Source organism: Lynx rufus, unplaced genomic scaffold (assembly GCF_022079265.1).
Source record: "Lynx rufus isolate CCGP_SWC_20201006 ecotype Redwood Valley unplaced genomic scaffold, mLynRuf1.p SCAF_4, whole genome shotgun sequence".
NCBI lineage: Eukaryota > Metazoa > Chordata > Mammalia > Carnivora > Felidae > Lynx > Lynx rufus.
This window is the reverse complement of record NW_025814856.1, coordinates 63,643,619-63,667,834: the sequence shown is the minus strand read 5'-3', so window position 1 is coordinate 63,667,834 and position 24,216 is coordinate 63,643,619. Positions and strand designations below refer to the sequence as shown.

At 47.5% G+C, this 24,216-nt stretch overlaps 1 protein-coding gene across 1 annotated transcript in view; it reads right to left on the bottom strand.

Moving 5' to 3' along the window:
- The window catches only part of ABCA13 (ATP binding cassette subfamily A member 13), a 394,379-nt gene that overhangs the window by 205,460 nt on the left and 164,703 nt on the right, over positions 1-24,216 (bottom strand). The window contains exons 32-36 of the mRNA XM_047096975.1: positions 14,966-15,080; positions 13,267-13,596; positions 10,870-10,939; positions 10,033-10,164; positions 337-474 (exon numbers count right to left, since the gene is read on the bottom strand). Coding sequence (XP_046952931.1) covers positions 337-474; positions 10,033-10,164; positions 10,870-10,939; positions 13,267-13,596; positions 14,966-15,080 — 785 coding nt within the window. The remainder of the gene's footprint in view (positions 1-336; positions 475-10,032; positions 10,165-10,869; positions 10,940-13,266; positions 13,597-14,965; positions 15,081-24,216) is intronic.

The window sequence follows — 24,216 nt, the reverse complement described above, 5'->3', positions numbered from 1 at the left end:
ACCACCTCTCCTTTTATTTCTCACACAAATTCATGTTAGAGCAGAAGCTTCGTCCTGCAGACAGAGAACGCACGCACAGACGTACCCAGCCCACAGCGGGGCTACAGACAACAGGTGCATCGACACTCCAGGGTTCTGGCCCCCAACGCAAACGTCAGCAGGGGATCCTTTCTTACGACGTTGCCCCGAGCTGTGTTTCTGAGCCCAAGACTGACCCCTGAAAGCGGGCAGCTGAGGAAGGCACACCACGTTCCAGAGACTCGACCAGGAGGAAAAACAGAAACAAAACAGACCGGAAGGGAAGACGCGCATCTAATAAGGCTACTCTTTACAAACCTTTATCGTCAAAGTTCTCGCTGGAGAAGGATAGGTTAGAACTGGGAGCGTGTGGTCTCTTTGCCAGGAAACCACCCAAGTTCCTCCAGTACGACGCGGTAAAGGGAAAATACCATGGTTTCCTTAATCCAAAAGTTCCTAAAAAAACAAGACACAATTAAAACCGGTTTTTTCTCCTTGGAAGATTCTGTAAGAGAATGGCTTAGCCAATTATTATAAAACGTTGTTCCACGTTAACGTGTTGAAGGCACACCCCATACAGGACCCGATGACAACCGGGGGCATGGGTATTAGCCACGCGGGGAGCCCAGACTCTCCAGCCTGACCCATGGCCGGCGGCTGGGCCCCCTCACAGCCACCTCCCTCAAGAGGCCTTCTGAGCGTCCAGTGAACAGGCAGGTATTTATTAAAGATAAAAGTAGCGACACACAACTGCTAAATATTCCCCAGAGTAAGCCTCGCCCCAGCCCGCCATCCTTCCGTCTGTCACTCCTCTGTCCTCTGCATGGTTACCGGACATGGATTAATACCATGAAGGCATTAACCCGCTAAGACATGCACAAAGAATACACGCTGCTAAGATTTCCATAGGAAACATCGGCATTCTTCAGACGAATGCTCCAAATTCACTGCAGCCCACTTAATAGCCACTCTGCCCCCATGACACGTGGATTTAATTACTAACGCCTCTCAATTTTCCTTAACGCACCCATTCCAGCCTAAGTTTGGTTGAGTGCTGGGAATCAGACAAGTCACTTAAAAGATAAAAGGCCTACGCAGACAATCTTTCACTTTGACCCTACAGCCAAGGGCGGACGCGTGACCGTCACCCCACCTAACCCAAAGATTCAAAGACACAGTCGCAAAGGAGGACCGGAAAAGTGAAGGAAGGTGGGGAGCTGGTCATCTGACCTAACAGCGACCATCTCTTATGGGTTGAGCTATGTGCCCCAAACTTCGCGTTGAAATCCTAACCCCCAGTAACTCAGAACAGGGCTGTATTTGCAGGAAGGCTTTCAAGAGATAATTTGGATTCAGTGAGGTCATGCGGTGTCCCTACAGGTAGGGATTGGGGCACAGACAGGGAGTGAGGGCAGATCAACAGGACACGGGAAGGAGAGGGGGCCTCAGGAGGAGCCAGCCCTCCCCACGCCTGGATCGTGGGCCTCAGCCCGCGTCCGCCCTAGAAAACAGATACAGGCCGGATGCTCCCCAAGACCCCAGCGAACTAGTAACTACCCCTAACCAGCAAGCGGACGAGCGGCTCATGGATAATTGCGTCCTGTTGCCCAGGCTCTCCCTTCCGGCACTGGCCAGGGTCTCCACCTGTATTCATTCACATGGTCCTGCGACCACCCGACGTGGGGGGTGCTATTATCACCCCTCCTTCCCCCAAGGGACAGGGGCCCAGCAAGACTTGTCGGAGGACACAGGCTGCTGAGCTGCGGCGGCCCCGTGGTACGCGCCTCTCTGAACACAGGCCAGAAGCAAGAGCATGTTGCCCTCGACGCAAACAGGTCTGGAGACACGACTCACCTCCTGCACACCCGTGTCTTCAGCTGCCTTAATGGGAATACAGGGCCCCATGCACATGCACAAACGAGGAGTTTGCAGAAATAAAAAGAGATAAGGAGCCGGCAGATGACAACCCCACCAAACCCCCCACCAAGAGGTGGTCTTCTGCTGATCGACCTCGCTCCGGTGACCATGGGTCACTGCCCTTGACAGCGTGAGTGGGCGCCACCTGCTGGAAGGGCAAGAGAACAGAGAATAAAACACCTCGGGGAGTCCGAGTCCGCATTAGCAGGGGTAAAGGGGCACCTAGACGCACAGACACGAGTTTCAAGGACACCGAACGGTCCCCACGAGGTTCAGCGACACCTGATCTTGGGTCCAGGCTGCAGAGACAGGAAGGATGGGAGACACCGCAGGGGCCTTTTGGAGTTAGAAACTACCAGGTCAGAAAATAGAGATGAGAAACAAATTGGATATTAATGGTTGATTTGCTAATTAAACCATCCCAGCTCTAATCTGTTTGCACTTTTAAAGTCCTGCTAATGAATCTATTAATGTAAATGGATGGGGGGAGGCCACACGGCTCCGAAGCGGTCCCCTGCACTCCCCCTTGGCGTGCAGATGCAAATGTGTCTTATGTCACGTGCACGCTAAGAGCACGAGCACCCTGCTCGCATCACCATATGGAATCGGGCACATTAATCAACGCAAAGGCCCTGTGTATCCACAGAGCTTGTCCCCTGCAGGGGAGCTGCCTGCTGGCTGGCACAGGCCAGGAAACTCATTAGCATTGCCCCCCAAAACTGACAGTGATAAAAGCAGAAGTCAATGAAAGTAGACAGATCGAGGAAATCAAATTTCACTGGAGGCACATAAAGAAGGGTTTACAGAAAGCAGAGTCTGGGAGGACCAGATGTCCGCCGGGGAGCACACGCACAGGCGCAGACACCCGCCGGTGACCTCGAACCCGGATCCTTACAGAGCCTCCCGCTCAGACACCAGGGTGAGGGATGCTGGGGTCCGCACCTGCCCCCTCACTCCACGGAGAAGACAGGCAGAAGAAGGTGGAGACACGCCTCACCCGCCACCGTCCAGGGGGTCCTCCCTACCCACCGGGGACTTTCCAACTGTGCATCTCAACACAGGACATTCGCAGAGGCGTTCTGGAAATGTGGGAAGGGGTAGTCTGGGTTGGCCCAGTGCACGGGTGTTGGAAACGGTAGGTTGTTATCATTACTCAGGCCCGGGGCGGCCAACGGATCAGGAGACAGGTGCCCTGTAAAGATAGTTTGCTGCTCAGTGCCCGGGAGCAGGGAGCCCACGGCGCCACATGGGGCCACGCGGGGAAGCACCAGGGTCACTCGGGAGACAGAGGGAGAGGGGAGATGCGAACACATGAGGCAGGGCAGCAAGCTGAGGTTGGGTATTTGAATAATTTCAACAGGCTCTGGAGCACAGAGGCCGCCCCCAAGCTGCTTGGTCCTCTGCCCAGGGGTGATGACGGCCCGGGATAGGATGGCCTACAGAGGAGGGGGTAGCTCCAGATGCTGGTTTGCCTATAAAAAGTGAGCTCATGAGCAAGTCCTCTACTGTCTCTTGGAATCGGCTTGCCCTTGGGGGGACAGCTCTTCCAGGGTCAGTGAGGCCCCATGATGTTAGAGCATCAGATATGCAGAAAACAAAACAACATGGTTAATAAATGGGGGTGGCACTGATGGCCTTTAGTGGGCAGGCAACCGGGCTGGTGAGGGTCCTACAAAGGGCAGAACGACCCAGCCCAACAAAGAATTGCCCTTGACCTGCATTCTGGGAGGCTCATCCCAGTATAGCCAGTGGAGCCTAAGACAACTTTCTGTGCAGTTTTAACACACACTGAGTTTTCCAGGAATGCAAACACCTTGCAAACCACTGAAAGATCACTGTCTGATGCAGAAGTGTTCAGCATTTCAGAAAAACCCCCAGCCACGTGATGCCAGCTCAACGTTTCCGAAAACTCAACACGGCGTGGCTGTAACGGTTCACAGAGCTCTTACCACGCAAATTCGGGACGAAAGATTGGAGACTGCTTTTCCCAAATGTAGAACCAAATATTTTCAAATTAGCAGGGTTTTGTGAAATGCACTACATTTTATTAATAAAAGTTTTTTTTTAAACTATGTCATGTTAATGGGGCGCCTGGGTGGCTCAGTCAGTTAAGCATCCAACTTCAGCTCAGGTCATGATCTCGTGATTTGTGGGTTTGAGCCCCGCGTGGGGCTTTGTGCTGACAGCTCGGAGTCTAGAGCCTGCTTCAGATTCTGTGTCTCCCTCTCTCTGTTCCTCCCCCTCTCGTGCTCTGTCTCTCTCTCTCTCAAAAATAAATACACATTAAATTTTTTTTCATGGGTAAGAGACACAGACATTTCTCCAAAGAAATGAGGATGGCCAACAGACACATGAAAAGATGCTCACCATCACTTAAGCAGTGAGGCAAACCAAAACTACAATGAGGTATTAACACACAGCAGTCAGAACGGCTAATATGAAAAAGACAAGAAATAAAAAGTGTTGGTGAGGATGTGGGAAAAAAGAGAACCCTCCTGAACTGTTGGTGGGAATGTAAACTGATACAGCCACTGTGGAAAACTCCATAAAAGTGCTTCAAAACGCTAGAAATAGAATTACCACATGATCCATTAATTCCACTACTGGTTATTTACCCAGAAGAATAGGAAAACGCCAACTTGAAAACATCCATGCACTAGTATGATTATAGCAGCATTATTTTTTTATTAAAATTTTTTAATGTTTATTTTTGAGAGAGACAGAGAAAGAGAAATAGAGCACAAGCGGGAGAGGGGCAGAGAGAGGGAGAGACACAGAATCCAAAGCGGGATCCAGGTTCTGAGCCATCAGCACAGAGCCCGACGCAGGGCTCAAACTCATGAACCATGAGATCATGACCTGAACCGAAGTCCGATGCTCAACTGACTGAGCCCCCGGGGCAACCTACAACATTACTTACATACAATAGCCAAATTATGGACACAGCTCAAGTGTCCATCAACTGATGAATGGATAAAGAATATGTGGTATTTATACACAATGGAATATTACTCAGCCATGAAAAGAATGACGCCCTGCCGTCTGCAAAGACCTGGATACAACTAGGGTATACGACGCTGAGTGAAATAAAGCCAGTCAGAGATAGATAAATACCAAGTGATTTCACTCATAAGTGGAATAAAACAAAAAAGGAGACAAATCAAAGCAACAGACTCTTAACTAGAGAGAACACACTGATGGTCAACAGAAGGGAGGCAGGTGGGGGAAGGGGAAACAGGTGATGGGCTTGAAAGATGCACTTATCCTGGTGAGCTCCGGTGATGTGCATACGTGCTGAGTCACCATATCGTCTACCGGAAACTAATATCACACCGTGTGTTAACTATACTGGAATGAAAACTTTTCAAAGATTTTAACTGAATATGGTTCTATTTTATCCCTTATTTCATAGTTTGGTACACAGCAGCCAATGATCTCCCATATCCTACATCCACGTATATTCCTATAAAACACAACACCACAAGTGTGTGACTAGCTCACAGGAGTCCGTATTATCAATGTAAAGTTGATTCGTAATCAATCCACTATCTTAGACAGAAATGTAGGTTAGCCAGAATTTTGCTTTCAAAGATACTGTGCCAGGAGCATCTATGTGCACGTCTGTTTTGAACTGATCTGGCCGTTCCTTTAAATCTCTGTGGCAAAGAGAATAAACACTTTTTGTAAAGAGTTTAAGCAAACTCTGCACGCAACGTGGGGATCGAACTCACGACCCCGAGGTCCTGAGTCGCATAATTAAATTATTTCGGTTTCCCATAAACGAAACACCTACACAGAAAAATCAAGGCCCTAATCCTCCCCAAGTCATTACAGTTTTCATCAGTCAGAGAAGGAGAAAACAGTCTTCTATGTCTATGCAATACTATGCTCTGTCCAACATTAAACTATTTTATGTTTATCAAATATAAATTTTTCTTTATATAATGGTCTGTTCAAGTTGTTTCCTTGAACACATCATTTGTCTTCCTAAAACCTGACTTGAGAATTTTAACATTTTCCTTCATGTATTCATTAGTTTTTATAAACTTGTAAAGTATCCTTTCATTTTATTTCTGTGAATATTTTAAAATGCTGATTCCCATTCTTATAATGGAAACTTGATTTTTTAGTATATCTGTCTCTGGCATTATGGTTAGAAAGGCCTTTGCTGTCTTTAAAATCATACTTCTTTTTGTTTTTTCACTTTTTTAATGTTTTAATACTTTTGAGAGAGAGAAAGACAGAGTGTGAGCAGGGGAAGGGCAGAAAGAGAGGGACACACAGAATCGGAAGCAGGCTCCAGGTTCTGAGCTGTCAGCACAGAACCCGACGCAGGGCTCAAACCCACGAAACGTGAGATCATGACCTGAGCTGAAGTCAGACGCTTAACTGACTGAGCCACCCAGGGGCCCCTAAAATCATACTTCTCCTAAAAAAAAAAAATCATACTTTTCTCATTTCCTCATTACTTTAATAATATTTACTTCTGATGAATTAATGAATGAGTTTAACTTGTATCCTTTCTCATTGATTAAAAATGTGAACTTTAACACAAATCGAACTATTATTTACGGTGACTCGGTTTCCGAACTTTCTAATCTCTTCCATTGCTCTACTGTTATTACATGAGTCCTCCACCGTTTCATTGTTATTTTTTTAAGTGTATTTATTTATTTTGACAGAGAGAGAAAGAGAGAGAAGAAAGCATGTACATGAGTGTGAGGGAGGGAGGGGCAGAGAGGGAGAGACAGAATCCCCAGCAGGCTCCATGCTCAGCAGGGCTCAATCCCATGACTGTGAGATCATGACCTGAGCCAAAATCAAGACCCTGACGCCTAACCGACTGAGCCACCCAGGTGCCCCCGTACTCCACCATTTTAATCCTTGACAATTCACAGTGAGGGTCTATGTGATCATCGGCCACCAGTCCCCTTCATTGTTTTCAACGACTTTCGACCACTGTCATTAATTTACATTTCTAGCTATCCCTGAGAAACACTTCAACAATTAAAACCAAAAGCCTTTTTTAGTATTTTTATGTGAAGGACTTATGTGGGTTTTATTGTATTACCACTACGGTTCATACTAAATGGTGTAGATTATATAAAGTCATACATTAACTTGGAGAAAGTCAACACGCTGAAAATGGTGAATCACCACATTAGGGAACATGGCATCTCTTTCCATCTATTCAAATCTACTGTACGTTCGCCAAATCTTTTAAGTTCTTATTGGATATATACTCTCTTCGATGTTAGAGTCACATGGAGATATTTTACTGCTCTTGAGAATGAAACCTTGTCACGTTATACTCCGTATTTCCTGCCGACACACAGCCAAGCTACTGGTTTCTGTGGACGCGCGCTTGTGATCAGTCATCTGATTGGTCACACCTTTCCACTACGGATTCTTGCGTGTGACCCCCCCAACAGTGGTGGTCTGTCTCCTGGTTTTGTCATCTCTGTCTTGTTCTGGTTTGTCGCCTCCCCCTGGGGCTGGAAATGTCACCTCCATGTCTAATTCCCGCCCGGGACGAGCACCTGCAGGGGACGGTGAGCCGCGGGCACTCTGGCCTGCCCTCTCTCCTGGTCCCCCATCGCCTCCCCGCCACACCTTCCGTCGGACCACGACATCCCGACAGCCCTGAGAAGACATGGCAACTATGAGAGAGCCTTCTGGCTCCCACCCACGGCCCCGCAGCCCGCGCCTGTTACAGACATCCTCTGTGGGCCAGGAGGAACGTCCTCCGCACACACCCGGGCATCTCTTCTCACCCTCACGGACGCCACCCCAGCCACCTCCCCGCCTCCTTGGGACTGGAGCACTGTCCCCAACACACAGGCATACAGCTTCGCAGCCATCCCAAATAATGACTACCACAATAATCATCAAACCCAAAGCCATTCTCCGCCTGCTTGCCCTGCCCGCTGCGGCTGCCGCCCCATTTCAGATTTGACTCGGCCATGCTCGCAAAAGCTGCAGAAATGCACCAGAGCCCGGCCTCCCGTCTGGGATCTCTCTCTGTCTGCCCCTCTGTCTCTCTCCGCAGGCTCGCCTTGGCTGCAGAAGTGAGCGGGGTCAGGGGGTCGCTGGCTGGAAATGCCTTAACTTTGATACAAGACAACGTTCCCACCAGTATCCCCATGCGTCAGGTCCTGAAGGAGGAGGGGGGATCTCAGATCCTTCTGGATTCCTGGCCAAATTTCACATTGATCTTTGCGCTGCCCAGAGTAACCTGTCTTTGCTGGGGTTGAGGCTCCTCTGGGGACTCCAAGACTCCAGGTTACATCTAGATGTTTCTTTTCATTAACTTTGTACTTGATATGGTGAACCCCTTATTTTGCAAAACCTGATTTTCTTCTCCCTGGTTAATGACTGTTCCTTCTTTATGGTGTTTCATTTGGGTCTGGGCATCTCCTCATCAGAGAGAGTACATGTCTGCGAGCCCCGTCTGTCCGTCCCCTTGCGGCTGCCCGTCTGCATCTCTCCTGATGCCAGGGGCTTGCCATCACCCTCCAATCCCCACCGTGACTTTCCGCCCTATTCTTTTGCTCGTGACCCCTTCCTCAAACATTTTACAATCAACATCACACGCATTTTGTAACCTCCCTCCCTCATGCTCCCTAGCTGCCTTCTAATACCCAGGGCTTCTCAATTTTATCTCACCTTGGCATTCTTCAGTTATTTTTTTTAACTTCTTAGTTCCTAGAATCTGCCTTTCCTTAATTTTATTCAAAGCCCCCAGACAAAGCAATCTAAAAGTTCAAAGTACAGCTTGCCAGGCTTCTGCTCTCTAATTCTTGGAGACCATGTTTTCCTGCTTTTCTGTAAAATAATCTTGTCAATGGCACATTTCATTTGGATTTTTACTCATCTTTAAATGACACGTGAGCTCCCCAAGTCTGAAATAAGGTTTTGTAAAAAGAATGCACTGATGGTTTTCTGTCCCTTCATATTCAATGTGCAGATTAGAATCTCTTTCTCCATGTCTGTCTCTGTCTCTGTCTTTGTCTCTCTCTCTCTCTCTCTCTCTCTCTCTCTCCTTTAGTTCTTAACTTTAAAGGTACATGCCAAGTGAAATACCCAGGTGATTTTTGGAAAATACAGAGACAGAATCACAAGTAATTTTAGCAATCATCAAAACATTATTGCTAAACATATAAAAAAAAATACCTTTAAAGCTGTTTCTGCTCTTTTCGCCCTGAGCAGGCGTGTGGTATAAATACCTTCTTCCCCAGAAACACAGCAGGGGAAAACCACTACTATCCGTGGCCCGCCTTCCCACGGCCTTCAGATGCACCTGCCACAGGGCCCCTGGGTGGCTCAGTTGGTTAAGCATCTGATTCTTGATCATGACTCAGACCATGATCTCACATTTTGTGGGATCAAGCCCTGCCTGGGGCTCTGTGCTGACAGTGTGGAGCCTGCTTGGGATTCTCTCTCCCCGTCTTCTTCTGCCCCTCCCCTGCACATGCTCTTTCTCAAAATAAATAAACATTAAAAAAAAAACTTTAAAATACAGCTTACAAGCCCCCTGAGGCCTTACTTAAAGAATGAACAATTATTCTAGGGGTGCCTGGGGGGCTCAGTCAGTTAAGCATCCAACTTCAGCTCAGGTCATGATCTCACAGTTCGTGAGTTTGAGAGCCCCAAACTGGATAGTGTCTGGGTTACCCCCCGGTTCCCAAACAGGCTCTCCGCTGGGGAAGGGCCTCAGCTGTGGGGCTCTGCGCTAACAGCTCAGAGCCTGGAGCCTGCTTCAGATTCTGTGTCCCGCTCTCTTTGTCCCCGGACACTTCATTTCCTCTTTATGAAACCGGGACGATAACGATCTGCTTTCTTCCCGCTGCAGACAAGGACAGTGACACTCTGCCGATCCAACAACTTTGCAACGGAAAGCACAGAATCACAGTAGAGCTGTGTTACCTCCCCCCGCCCCACCCCTGTCCTGCTCACACTCCCTGTCAACAATAATTACATTTAAAAAGAAGAATGAACAATTATTCTAATATTCATGTATATTGCTTTAAACTGGATTTGGCTTTTTTTTTTTTTTTTTAGCTGATTTTGGCATTTTCTAACATGCGGAATTCTTACCAGGAAGCAAGTTGTTCAAGTACCATCCACATACAAAATAAAGGCCTGAATCAAAGAGAATCATCCAGGAAACCCAGCCAAACGTCACACCCGTTTGCTCCAGAGGCTGGTACATGTTATTCCACTGAATCCCTGGAAGGAAGGGAAGGTCACAGTCAGACCGCACACCCTTTCAGGGTAGATTTTGGCGGGGTGAGTTCTTGCGTTCTGGAAACTCAAAGCAAAGTTGAGAGCAGCTGAGAGCAAAGACCATCCTGTGGATCATAGTTCTGCAAATGCAATGTCAGCCTGCTTAATGTCACCCGTATTTCAAGGCGACCAGGGGGAGCAGCTTTAACAACACTTTAATATCTAACCCTTGTGATTTTGCTTTCGTGCTACTTCACTGATTTCTGATTTTGTGGCCTCAACAAAATACACAGATCCAGGGTGACCCGATGGGGAGAGGTGTTCACATCAGCTAAATCAAACCCCAGGACTCCGTTGCACATTGTAACAAAGACCTTCTACCGTAGCGCTTGCAACATGACCACAGTCAACTCCTAAAAACCCAAATCACTGAAACTCTTTTTTAAAAAAGCAAAAAGCATCCCCTTGGGATGCCTGGGTGGCTCAGTTGGTTAAGTGTCTGACTGTTGGTTTTGGCTCAGGTCATGACCTCACGGTTCATAGGTTCGAGCCCTCCACTGGGCTCTGTGCTGTCAGCACGGAGCCTACTTGGGATTCTCTCCCTCTCTCTCTCTCTCTCTCTGCCCCTCCCTGCTCACTCTCGTTCTCTCTCTCTCTCTGTCAAAATAAATGAATACACTTAAAAAAAAAAAAAAAGCATCCCCTTACCTGCTTCTTGCCCTTCTAGGAAGGTAACCAAAAATACTCCTTGGCCGAAGGCGGTGGTGGAAAGCAGGCACTGCCCGGGGACAAGAGACAAACAGCATGTTAGTACTTGACGGAGACCCCGAAAAACCCTCAGCGCTAAATCCAAACAGACCAGCGTCACCAGAGCAGGCGGGGCCGTACCGTCCTCCAGGCGGTGATTTCCATACGTGACCCTGGAAGCCTACGCCGAATGTCAGCCCATTCTAGAAAGCATGCTAACAAGCTAGCTTTTGGTGTGAAAAGGAATTATTTCTCTTCACTGCAGTGCCTCAAGTGCCATAAATCCAATGCGCTGCGCCCAGAAATGCAGAACACAGAACAGCGGAAAACGGAATGGAGCGATTTCTTATTTTTTATTACTAAGCGAATGCCCTGGAGCACACTGCAGGCCGACTGATGGAACATGTACACCATTCTACACTAGAAAGGGAGCACATTGAAGGAAAATGTTATTTTATTTCCAGGGGAGAAATCCTATGTCAAAAATAAATAAATAAATAAATAACCCCATTGACAATGCATGTTATGCTTGAAGATATCATGTACCAGAGTTAGATTTTTTTGGTTTTTTTGGGGGGGTGGGGCTAGGAAACGTGAACATGTAAAAGGAAGTCAGACTCGGTATGCTCCAACATTTAAACAGATGGATTGAAGTAAAAACCATATAACAGTGTTTGAAATTCAGGCCAGGTGATCAATGTCTCTTTTCCTACATGTGAGGAGTATGGGGTCGGGGTGGGGGGTGGTGACACATGGTCTCAGTTTTAATTGAGACCAACATTATGGGTTATAAAGTACCACAGGTGTGACATAAGCTAATGGACACTGGTGAGCAGGTGTCCATGGAGAAAAATCCTGATTAAAGACACCGTGTTTTTTCAAGGTGCACACACATCCATGCTGTATGTACATGGCCAGTCGGGAAACAGGAAGGTTTACATGAAGCTGGAGAAAAACAATTTGGTCTTCACAGAAGCATTTCACCCTAAAGTTCAAAAGGAGCAGAGAAAGTGACCCCGTCCCAACAAATGAGGATACATCTACCGTCATGACGTTGCGTGGGACCAGTGACCTCGGAAGGCTTCAGATGCCCCCTCGAAGCCCTGGGATTCCATCCCTCTTCGGCATCTCCCGAATTCTCCCCTAGTGGCTCTAGCCACACCTCCCAACAGACTGCACTTTGGGAACTTGGCCTGACCTGTTGGGGACAAGTGAACCCTGGGGCATAATTCTAATGTTTGCAGGGACAGTGCTGGCTCGCCCGAACTGACCGTCCTCACAGCCTTCTGCCCATCCCTTCCACGTGGATTGAGTTCCCACTATGCACCCGGCTCTGCAATTGCCAGGAAACTCAAAACAGAATGGACGAGTGTCTCTCTTCTTTGTATTTCATATCCCAGACTTAAAAGAATTCTCAGGCTTCTCCGGGAGTTACATGGTACACGCATGAATGAACTGGCATTGCTAACGGAGAGATCTTCCCACCTAATGTAAGGTGATTCCTGATGCTTCAAGAAGAGTTTATTTTTTTGCTTCTAAAATAGCTTTAGAAATCTACTTCTTGGGGTGCCTGGGTGGCTCAGTCGGTTAAGTGTCCGACTTCGGCTCGGGTCATGCTCTCACGGTTCATGGGTTCGGGCCCCACGTCGGGCTCTGTGCTGACAGCTCGGAGCCTGGAGCCTGCTTCGGATTCTGTGTCTCCCTCTCTCTCTGCTCCTCTCCCACTCACACTCTGTCTCTCTCTCTCTCTCAAAAATAAATAAACATTTAAAAAAATTAAAAAAAAAAGAAATCTACTTCTTTCCATCTGTGATACAGAGAGGCACGGAGTCTCTATGGCTGCCTTTAGGATGTTACCGATTTCCAAAGAGTCTCCAGAGGACAGTCCCCATTACATGAAAAGTGCCAATTCTCAGCAGCTCCTCTCTTGCAAAACCATTGCAATGTCAACCAATGACCATTATAAGGTGTGCATCTGCGGGCAGCATCAAGACCAGTAGGCTTCAGGGGCCCCTGGGGGGCTCAGTTGGTTGAGCATCCAACTCTTGACTTCACTACAGGTCATGATCTCACGGTTCATGGGTTCGAGCCCCACGTCGGGCTCTGCACTGACAGCTCAGGGCCTGGAGCCTCCTTGGGATTCTCTGTCTCCTCTCTCTCTGTCCCTACCTCGCTTACACACTTGCTCTCTCTCAAAATAAATAAAACTTAAAAGAAAAACAAGAGAGACAGACATAGGCATCAGAAAGCCCACCGAGATCTGAAAGTGATAAGGTGACATGTGATGTGGTGACTGCTTTGTTGGGCAGATACAGCAGTCGTGTTTTGCATGTCTACAAAAAAAACCAACCCACTTACCAGAAACGTCTGAATGACAACACTCAAATGGTTACGGAGAACCAACAGAACGATGTAGGGCAGGAAGCTGATCATGTACACCAGGCTAGTGCAGAGCGCAGCCGTGTTGGCTTGGCTGAAAAATGTGCTCAGGAAGTAACTCAGCATGACGACCGACACCGCGAAATCCAGGAGGAAGAGGAAGATGATACAGGCGTTGCTGTGCACAAAGATGCCGCTCACTTTCAGAATGATGGCCAGGGCAGCACTGCTGATGGCCAGCATGGCCATGTTCTCCAGAAACCAGGCCAGGAAAAGTATGGTCGGGTGCACCCCCATCATCCGCACGTACTGTCAAGAGAAGGGAAACCAGAGTCGTGACCCGGGTACTCGAGGAGGACCAGAACCGATCACAGGAAAGGCAAGGAGGCCAGCGCTGGATGCGGCCAGCTTGGAAATCAGTGGCTCAGTCGGTGAAGCGTCCGACTCTTGGTTTCAGCTCAGGGCATGATCTCATGGTTCGTGGGTTCAAGCCCCGCATTAGGCTCTGTGCTGACAGTGCAGAGCTTGTTTGGGATTCTCTCTCTCTCTCTCTCTCTCTGCCCCTCCCCTGCTTGCTCTCTACCTCTCTCTCAAAATTATAAACACGGAAATAAATAAGAAAACCAGTAAAATAAATAGGTGGACAATATGGAAAACAATAGTGCAAGTTCAAGTCAGAACTGAATGAGAACACTGCACTTTGCCACACGTCTCCTTCACCTGAATAAGTAAGTAGGAGGCTGGTGGGTAGTGTGAGCCCCTCCTCCACAAGGTCGGCGTTCATCTGGTACTTTTTTTTTTTTTTACATTTTTTAATTGATTTTTGAAAGAGAGAGAGTGCAAGCGGGGGAGGGGAAGAGAGAGAGGGAGACAAAGAATCTGAAGCAGGTTCCAGGCTCTGAGCTGTCAGCACAGAGCCTGACATGGGGCTTGAACCCACGAACCGTGAGATCATGACCTGAGAGGAAGTCAGACACTTAACCGACTGGGCCACCCAAGCGCCCCCACCTGGTACTTTCATGAACTCTCCTTCTTAGAAGCAGTTTTGACAGTTTCAAATTTTAATGATATTAAACAAAAATAACAAGGCTCCCCATGAGGCAATCTAACCACACATCAAGTGGGAAGTGCACCCTTACGTCTTTCTGGGTTGTATAAAAATTGCTGAGGCAAAGCGTAAGAGACTCTTAAATACAGAGAAGAAACTGAGGGTGGATGGGGGGGCAGGGAGGGGGGAGAAGCGGGTGACAGTCATTGAGGAGGGCACTTGTTGGGATGAGCACTGGGTGTTGTATGTAACAACTAACTACGGGAATCTACCCCAAAAACCAAGAGCACACTTTACACACTGTATGTTAGCCAATTTGACAATATATTATATTAAAAAAAAAGAAATGAAATTGCTGAATGAGCAACACTGGCTCCCGTTTTTGAATGTGGTGAGCCTGCCCTTGGGCTCCTTCCATCTCCACAGGAAACACCTGTTGACTGGCAGAACGTCAGACTTCAATGTGGAACGTTTGCCTTGAGACCCCCGCCTCAGCTCGGCTGTGTCCAGGAACCCCAGCAGAGAGGAGGGCAGGCCAAACAGAGTCCGGGGTCAGTTATGGGAACAGGATTTGGCTCCAAAGCCCCGCCTCTCCTCCTGGTGTCCCAGGCAAGCAGTTGGACTGATTACCTCTTCTATCTGGATCTCTCGCTCGTACACCAGCTTTCGGACCATGCTGGCCACAGACACCATCCACGTCAGCATCATGATCAGAGGGAAAAAGAAACCGACGTTGTTCAAGAATCTGCAAGGAAATAATCCAGTCGGCATCCGAGGGCAAGCACAGGGTTCTACCCAGAGTCAAGCTGACGTGTGGGTGCTTTTTTCACATTGTCCTCGGAAGCTACAAGTCCTTTTAAGGAACACTATCTCGTGTGGCCATTTCAACAGGCTTTTGACTTAGGACCACTGGCTCGTGTCCTGATTTAATACGCGTGCAACTCACAAAGGAGACACATGGGGTGGGAGGTCCCTGGAGCAGCCACTGTCGCCTGCCCCCAATCAGTCCTGACACCTTCCTGGGCAGAGGAGGTGCAAAGAAGGAAACCGGCCATTAACTCATGACTACAATTTCCCCCACATAGTTGGGACCATTGTGTACCTGCAATCAATGATATCCATTGACCACAGATTATCACCTATATTATACATGAAAACTGACCGTTGAACGTCTCCCTGTCTCTTTCCCCAATGCTCACCTCCCACCCACTCTAACCAGTTTTTTTTCTTTTTTTTTTCGGTATTTTTTTTAAGTTTATTTATTTTGAGAGAGAGAGAGCATGAACACAGAAGGGACAGAGAGACAGGGGGAGAGAGAATCCCAAACAGGCTCCATGCTGTCAGCACAGAGCCCCACGCAGGGCTTGAACTCATAAGGCGAAAGATGATGACCTGAGCTGAAATCAAGATGCTTAACCGACTGGGCCACCCAGGCTTCCCTTGACATGACCCCTGTCTAGAACACCCATGACAGCCATGCCTCAATCCCAATGGGAATTTCTCCACTATTTTCCTTCTTGAGCTCTCAGCTGTGTCTGACACTGGTGACAGGTCCCTCCTTCCCTCCCTTTGTTCGCTTCCAGAACAACTCCCAGCTTTCCGTCAATCTCCTCTCTTTCCTTCACTGTGACTTCCCCTTTAAACATGGGATTCACACCCCAACCGTGCACTCTGCCTCTTCCCCCCTTACCCTCTGTGCTCGAGACCCACATGTTATTATTATTTGATTCATCACCGAGGCCACCCAAAGGGGCAAGCCATTTTAGTGGACATGTGGTATGCAGACGAACCAGAGAGAAAGGCCCTGTCACAAAGGATCCTGCTTTCCACTGGGGGGTGGTGGCACTTAGCATAAGCCAGCACAAGGAGACACATGGCATAGTGTCAAATGTGTGAAAAACCGCTTTGGCCATGGTGGGAAGGGAGGAGATCTCAAATCGGGTAGTTGGCCAAGGTGTCTGTGGAGAACAGAGGAAGTGGGCCCCACAGGAATCTGAAGGGACATGGCTCCAGGCAGAGGGGCAGCAGGTGCGAGGACGGGGGACAGTGGTGTGGGGGCAAGGCTCAGGGGTGGCCAAGGATGGTGTGGATTAGGACACGGAGGCGGGGGGGTGGCACGTTAGCTGGGGCCACATCATGCAAGGATTCCACATGTCCGGGCGAGAGCTGACAAGAGGGTTCTGGAATGGGGAGAGGGAAACAAAGAGGGGACATATCAGGTGTATGGATTTTAAAAAGACCACCGAATGCAGTGTAGACAGAGGAAAGCAGGGTTGCCGCAGTGTGGACAAGGCTGCCGGCGAAAATGCCGACCTGGAGACAGAACCCTCTGGCTGGGCCCCCACCCACCCCCAGACATCCCCTTAGAGCGTTATCTCCAGTGTGGACCCTCGGCCCTTCACACTGGACGGTGAGCCCATCGGGGAGGGCCCCCCACTGCGCTTCCTCTGCTTGGCAAAGGCCGGCCACAGAGTGCAAGCCAAAAATATTTGTTCATGAAACCGTGAATGAGGACATAAAAGGAGGGTGGGGGTAACTTCTTCGTTTTTATCCGTTTTTCTGTTTAAGACGACTATAGTGAGCGATCCATGGGGTGAATCACGTTTTAAAGCGAAATTATCAGTTTCGGTAGGCTATACGGCGACAGCATGTAGTCAACTCATGCGCTATTCGGTTTTGTGATTTTTCTAGGGATTTTGAGTCATTATTTTTATAGTGTTTTATAGCAGGAAGTGCCCATATACTCTATACACCTGCTCATCTCACAAATGACATCTCTTCTCCCGGAATAACCCAATTTGCCACAAAAATGAAGCTTGGATCACCTGGAAAGTTAAAAACAACGAATACAGAGCTTATGGGGGGGGGTGTGGGGGGGGGAGGAAAAAAGTTCATGTCTGTTCATGAACTTTATCCTTTTTTACTTAAAAGCACTGGAATTGATGGCTGTTGACCTCTGTGCTTCCAGCACCGCGGGTCTTACAAAGGAGCCAATAAGCATCACACACAAATGTTAAGATTCCGTGCGAGTTATTCCAGAAGTCACACGGAGTCAGGATTCTATGTGTGTCTGGGGCTAGGATGGCATGCTCCGTGGACCCCTGCACCCGTGTAAAAGAGAGTGTCACGAGAGGCTGGAAACTCAGTAAACCCAACTCTGGGGTTCTTGCAGCCACTACCCCAGACCCCAGACAATGCCCAGACGCTCTGCACATGCATGCCCGAGGGAGGCCACTGGGGAGGAGCTACATGGAAGGAGAGACCCCGATACATGGCTATGTACCTCACCCTTTCCCAATCCGCTCCTGAAAACCAGTCCCGAGTCAATGCAAGAAGGGGAAAATGTTCATTCCACTTTTGACAAATGCTAGAAAGTACTGGAAACAGCTGCTAAAAATAATCAAGGTCAAGAAGGAGTCACACAAAAAAGTGGGTAAGAGATGAATGAGGCAAAACCCTACCCCCTGAAGACGTAGAAGTTCCCATCAACACTGCACTTTGTATCTTCATTTCTTCATTTGTCTTTAGTTTATCCTGAGAAAGTGAGAAAAAGCAGGAAGGGGAGAGAGAGAGAATCCCAAGCAGGCTCCGCACTGGCAGCACGGAGCCCGACACGGGGCTCGAACTCACGGACCACGAGATCATGACCTGAGACGAAATCGAGAGTTGGACGCTCAACCGACGGAGCCCCGCGGGTGCCCCCAAACTGCACTGCCTACAGTCTAGGGCATGATCTGAGGGCACAACACATGGAACAGGATGTGTCCAGTGGGTGCCAAGCTGCATGTGAAGGTGGGTGGTGTCTGGAGCCACTCTTGTGCCCAGACCCTATCTCCAGGGAAAGCGACGACGAGCGTTACACGAAGAAGACACGTATCTGCAGGAGGCTCTCGGTCCTTGGGGCCACGGAAAAGAGAGCCTCCGAGCTGTGTAGCCATTAACGTCACCTGGTCGTCACACTGACAGGACCCTCTTGCAAACAACCGGGCAGGAATACCCAATTCGTTCAAAACGATACCAAGCACAAATCCAGCACATCTATGTAAGGAATGCAGGTGGGTGCGTCTCACAGTTATTAACAAATGAAGACCTGCCCAAAAAGATGTCTACATTAAGCAGATGAAAATCGTCAACAGGGGCGCCTGGGTGGCTCAGTCGGTTGAGCTTCCAACTTCGGCTCAGGTCGTGAGCTCGCAGTTCCCGAGTTCGAGCCCCGCGTCGGGCTCTGTGTTGACAGCTCAGAGCCTGGAGCTTGCTCCGGATTCTGTGTCTCCCTCCCTCTCTGACCCTCCCCCGTTCATGCTCTGTCTCTCTGTCTCAAAAATAAATAAACATTAAAAAAAAATTTTTTTTAAATCATGAATGTATTTGTTGCTATCAATTTCAAAAGATTCAGTAGGGCAATTCCCTACGTGAAAAGCACCCCACCGCAGAGCTGCTACAATTCAGTGAGGAGATGGCAAGACGGCAAGAAGGTCTGAAACGTGAACTGGAAGAATGTGAGAATGTGGAAAGAAACAGCAGGAAAACAACAGCCGCCACACAAATGAGGACACAATTAGACGAAGCACAGGTCAAATCGATAACCGCACAAAACATAGTGAGGAACACGGAAAATTGAAACACAACTAAAAGAAACAAATAAATTTTTTAAAAAGGTATTTTTTTTAATTAGGGAAATTTAGGGACACCTGGGTGGCTCAGTCAATTAAGCATCCGACTCTTGATTTTGGCTCAGGTCATGATCTCACGGTGCGTGAGTTCGAGCCCCACAATGGACTCCATGCTGACAGTGCAGAGCCTGCTTGAGATTCTCCCTCTTTCTCTCTGCCCCTGACCTGCTCGTGCTCTCCCTCTCCCTCAAAATATATAAACAAACTTACAAATAAATAAATAAGTAAGCAAATTGGGAAATTTTATGGCTAAGAAACGCAAGGTAAAGAAATCTATGCAATTGAAGTCCCTGAAGAAGAAAAACCAAATACTGGAAGTTAAGAAATTGGTAATGTTGGAAAACATCAAAAGTTTCCTTCCATACCAGAAAACTCAAATATACACATTGAAAAGTCTTATCTTGTGCCATGGAAAATTATTCTAGAATGGTCAACAGTGAAATGGATCCCACGAAATTGATTGAATTTTCAAGTTCCTACCAGCTTGCCAAAATTACCAGGTTCAGGAAAAGCAGGGAAATATCAAAGTGGCCTCAGACTGCTCCATAATCACATTCAAGGCCAAACATAACGGAGTTATTTCTACCAGATACTTGAGGAAATGGTGAGTCAAGGATTTCGTATCCAGCCAAGCTGCCTTTCAAATATAAATGCTGCAAAACATTTTAAGTATGTAAGAAATCAGGTTAAATTATCTCATAAGTTCATCCGGGGGAAATTACTAGAAGACAAATGTTAGCCCACCCAAGGATGACCAGTAAATTGCAGTGCGAGGGTAATGCTATGCAATGAATATGTGTTCCAATAAAAGTAAGACTGAAACAAAACTGGAAATTCAGATGACAAGACAGACTGGAAATGTTATGTCCCCTGAAATGCAGAAATGATACAACAGACAAAAATTGGCAGTTTAGGGGACGTGAGTCAGAGAGAAAGAATAAGTTGGTGAATGCCCAAATCAGGCTCTTTGTTCAACCATGACAGATGTAGAACGTAAGCACAGACATCTTTCCTGGTACAATCCAAGATGTGGAGATAATATCAACTAAAATTGCATGATGGTGAGGAAAAAGTTAGTGATGGAAGAAGAGAAATTACTTCATTTTTATTTTGCATGGTAAAAATAAAAGTAAAAGGTTGATTTTTTTTTCATGTTTATTTACTTTTGAGGAGAGAGAGAGAGAAAGGGAGAGAGAGTGTGAGCAGGGGGAGGACAGAGAGAGGGAGAGACATAGAACCCGTAGCAGGCTCCAGGCTCTGAGTTGTCAGCATAGAACCCAATGTGGGGCTTGAACTCGTGAACCGCAAGATCATGACCTGAGCCGAACTCAGACGCTTAACCGACAGAGCCACCCAGGCACCCCAGAGGCTGACATTATTTATAGAATGTTCTCACTATAAGGTAACCACCAGAACAACAATAAATCATTACTAAATATGAGCAAAATTTAAAAGTGAAATTATAAAAAGAAATAAATAAATTAAAAATATTTTAAACAAGGGGTGCCTGGGTTGCTTCATCGGTTAAGTGTCTGCCTTCAGCTCAGGTCATGATCTCTCGGTTCATGAGTTGAAGTCCCGCATCGGGCTCTCTGCTGTCAGTGGCAGAGCCTGCTTTGGATCCTCTGTCTCCCCCTCACCCCCCCCTCCGTATTTCTCTGCTTGCTCTCTCTCAAAAAACTAACATCTAAAAAATAACTTAAAAAACATAAAAGCGAAATTATAAGTATAGAAAAATACTTAACTACGAACACATACACATGAAACTTCACTTCATGCTATTGCACAGCTAACTTCACCCATATAAGAAGGTATATGAGACACACAAGAGACACATCTGAAACAAAAAGCTTCAGAAAAGTCTAAAATGAACAGAGGGGCAAAGGCACATCAAGCAAATCAGAATACAGAGGTGGAGGGGGAGAGAGAGAAAGAAAGGAAGGAAAAAAAGCAGAGGTCATCAATTTAATTTCATACAAGGTAGACTTACATGCACAAAACATTAAATAGACTCAGAACACAATTATTCACAGTTGTGCACAGCATTCAAAAGGTCAACAACCCATAAATCTTTCACAAAAGTAGATTTTATATTACTTGATAGAGAAAAATGCTATTATTTCAAAATGTAGAAATGATAAAGACAACATCTTTTTCTTTTTAATTTGTTTTAATGTTTTTTATTTCTGAGAGATAGAGACAAAGCACGAGCAGGGGAGGGGCAGAGAGAGAGGAGGACACAGAATCTGATGCAGGCTCCAGGCTCCGAGCTGTCAGCACAGAGCCCACCTCGGGGCTCAAACTCATGAACCATGAGATCATGACCTGAGCCGAAGTCGCTTGACTGACTGAGCCACCCAGGTGCCCCAAAGACAACATTTTCTGATGGCAATATAAAAGTTAGGGTCCATCAACAGAAGTTGGCAATTAGTGCATGATACAGTTTTGAGTGTCAATCTGATTTTAGAAATGCTATCACAGATTAACTTTAATTTATTTTTTTTTAACTTTATTCATTTTGAGAGAGGGAGACAGAGCGCAAGCAAGATGGGGAGGGGCAGAGAGAGAGGGAGAGAGAGAGAGAATCCCAAGCAGGCTCCACCCCAGCAGTGCAGAGCCCTAAGTGGGCTTAAAGCCATGAACCGTGAGATCATGACCTGAGCCAAAACCAAGAGTCAGATGCTTAACCACTGAGCCACCCAGGCGCCCCTATTTTCTTTTTCTTTTTCTTATCATAAGCACACTGAGTAACTCTGTGAACTCTTGAGGACTTCCACTCGAAAATCAAAAGAAACTTGACTGAAACAGCTCTTGGGAAAAGAAGCCTACAGACATCCATATTCCACGTACGTAGAAAACAATGAATTTTTAGCTACACATCAGATTGAGGGGACATGGTTAAAATAGTGGTTGAAAGGAAAGTCATCATCTGAGGTAACTACATAAATTAAAGGAAAAAAAAAGAACACTAAATATAATGAATTAGGTAGGGGTGCCCGGGTGGCTCGGTCAGTTAAGCGACAGACTTTGGTTCAGGTCATGATCTCATGGTTTGTGAGTTCAAGCCCCAAATCGGGTTCCACACTCTCTCCCTCCCTCTCTCTCTCTGCGTCTGATGGGATTCTCTCTCTCTATCAAAAATAAAATAACAATTAAGAAGTGGCTTTATTAAAATAAATAAATATAACAAATTAAACACTGGTCTCAAATATCAAAGACACAACACAATATATTGAAGGTACGGAAAGCGAGTAAGTAACAAACATAAAAGCACACGTCACAAATAAGTTAGAAAAGACAAAGAATCGATGAATGAAGTCCAAATATGCTTCCGTGAAGAAGAAAAACTGGACCAAGAACATACTGAAAGCACACAATGAATTTTTTTAAAACTCCAGTGCCAGGCTGGCTCAGCAGAGAGAACATGTGACTCTAGATCTCAGGGTTGTAAGTTCGAGCCCCACGTTAGGTATAGAGTTTACTTTAAAACATTAAACAATTAGGGGTGCCTGGGTGGCTCAGTTTGTTAAGCATCCAACTTAGGCTCAGGTCATGATCTCACGGTCTGTGAGTTCGAGCCCCACGTCAGGCTCTGTGCTGACAGCTCAGAGCCTGCTTCGGATTCTGTGTCTCCCTCTCTCTCTGCCCCTCCCCCACTCACGTTTTAGCTCTCTCTCAAAAAAAAAAAAATTTTTTTTTTTTAATTAAAAATCAAAAACAAACCTCTGGGAGGGAAAGCGTGTCAGAGGCACAAGCACAGCGGGCAGAGGAGGGGGAAGAAGTTTCGGTGGGCTGCCTGGCTTCTCGCCAGCACCTCATCGCGGGGGAGGCTGGATGGCAAGCTGATGGCTCCCGGCTTCCACCAACCTCCACACTGGGTGACAAGGTCTGACGGGGCCCTTTGACGCTCCCCCTCAGGACCTCCACAGAGGAGGGGACACTGCCTTCCTGTGGTCCTCCTGTCCCCCGAGCTGCAAGCCTCCCGCAGGCAGGGATGACACCTTTTCCCAGATCCACGAACACCAGTCGACCACAGTGCCTGACACGTGGCAGGTGCTGGACCCGTCGTTTTCCAAAGAAGAACGAGCACGGGCTCTTGGCAAGATTCACGATGTCGAGCATGTGAAGTACGTATCACCACGACAACGCATGGAGGACCAGTCCCCAGACAAAACAGAACAGAATACAACCCCGATGTATCAGAAGAAGGAAGGAAGTAGGATTTCTCTGGATAATCATTGGCTTATAAAGCTAACAATTAAAAAAAAAAAAAAAAAGGAACAAGAAACACATTAAAGCGAGAGAGGCCAGAATAGGATGTTCATCTGCTCCTGCTGTCCAGACAGCAAAAATCAAACAAGTATGTTCCAGATCCTTCCGTGTATTGATCCCTACTCTGGAACCCACACAAAAGCCCTATCAGTAAATGCTTGCAAATAGGAAATCAAAAGCTCGTATTTATGTAAGCCTCCTTAAGAGGACACTTTGATCTTCCTAAACATTGTCACCAGCTCTTTTTCTGAAGGGGACAAATGCTTGACTTACATTCTAATGACCGCTTGCTAACAGTGTTTTCTCTGTGGCTTGTCTCTATTAGCACATTCAGTGAGCTCAAAGACGGAAAAGTGATGAGCACGTTAGACCAAAGTCACACGTAGCGAAAGAACCACAGAATCATCGGCTTCTGTTTTTCTCACTGGAGATGCACGACTAGAGATACACACTGGTGGTCAATTTCCAGACCCCACACCCCTCCCCCACGTCAGCCCAGCCTCTGCCCACTGCCCCCCTCTGGGCCTTCCCTCAGCGCCCCCCACACCACATCCCAGGAGGATGTCGGGCCCAGAAGCTCGCAAGGCGGCTGCTGAGGGGAAGGACCAGCACCTGTCTTACCCTCCCGTCCCCTCTCTGCTCTCTCTGGGAGACTCAGGCCAGTCGGCTGAGGTCCGGCCAAGGTCCCACGCCTGCTGGCCAGCTCTGTTTGCATTCCTTCCCCAGCACAGTGGCTGCGGGCCGTGACTGGTGACCGAATGGGGAGGGTGGCAGGTGGGGCCCCTGAGGCTCACATTTACTGTGTCCTCCAACCTGCGCCAGACGTATGCACGCCGGGTGTCGGTGAGGGAAGGGGGATTTGAGGTCCATTCTTTGCTTTCTTTTTCTTTTTTTTAATATTTATTTATTCGGGGGAGAGCGCAAGTGGGGGCTCTG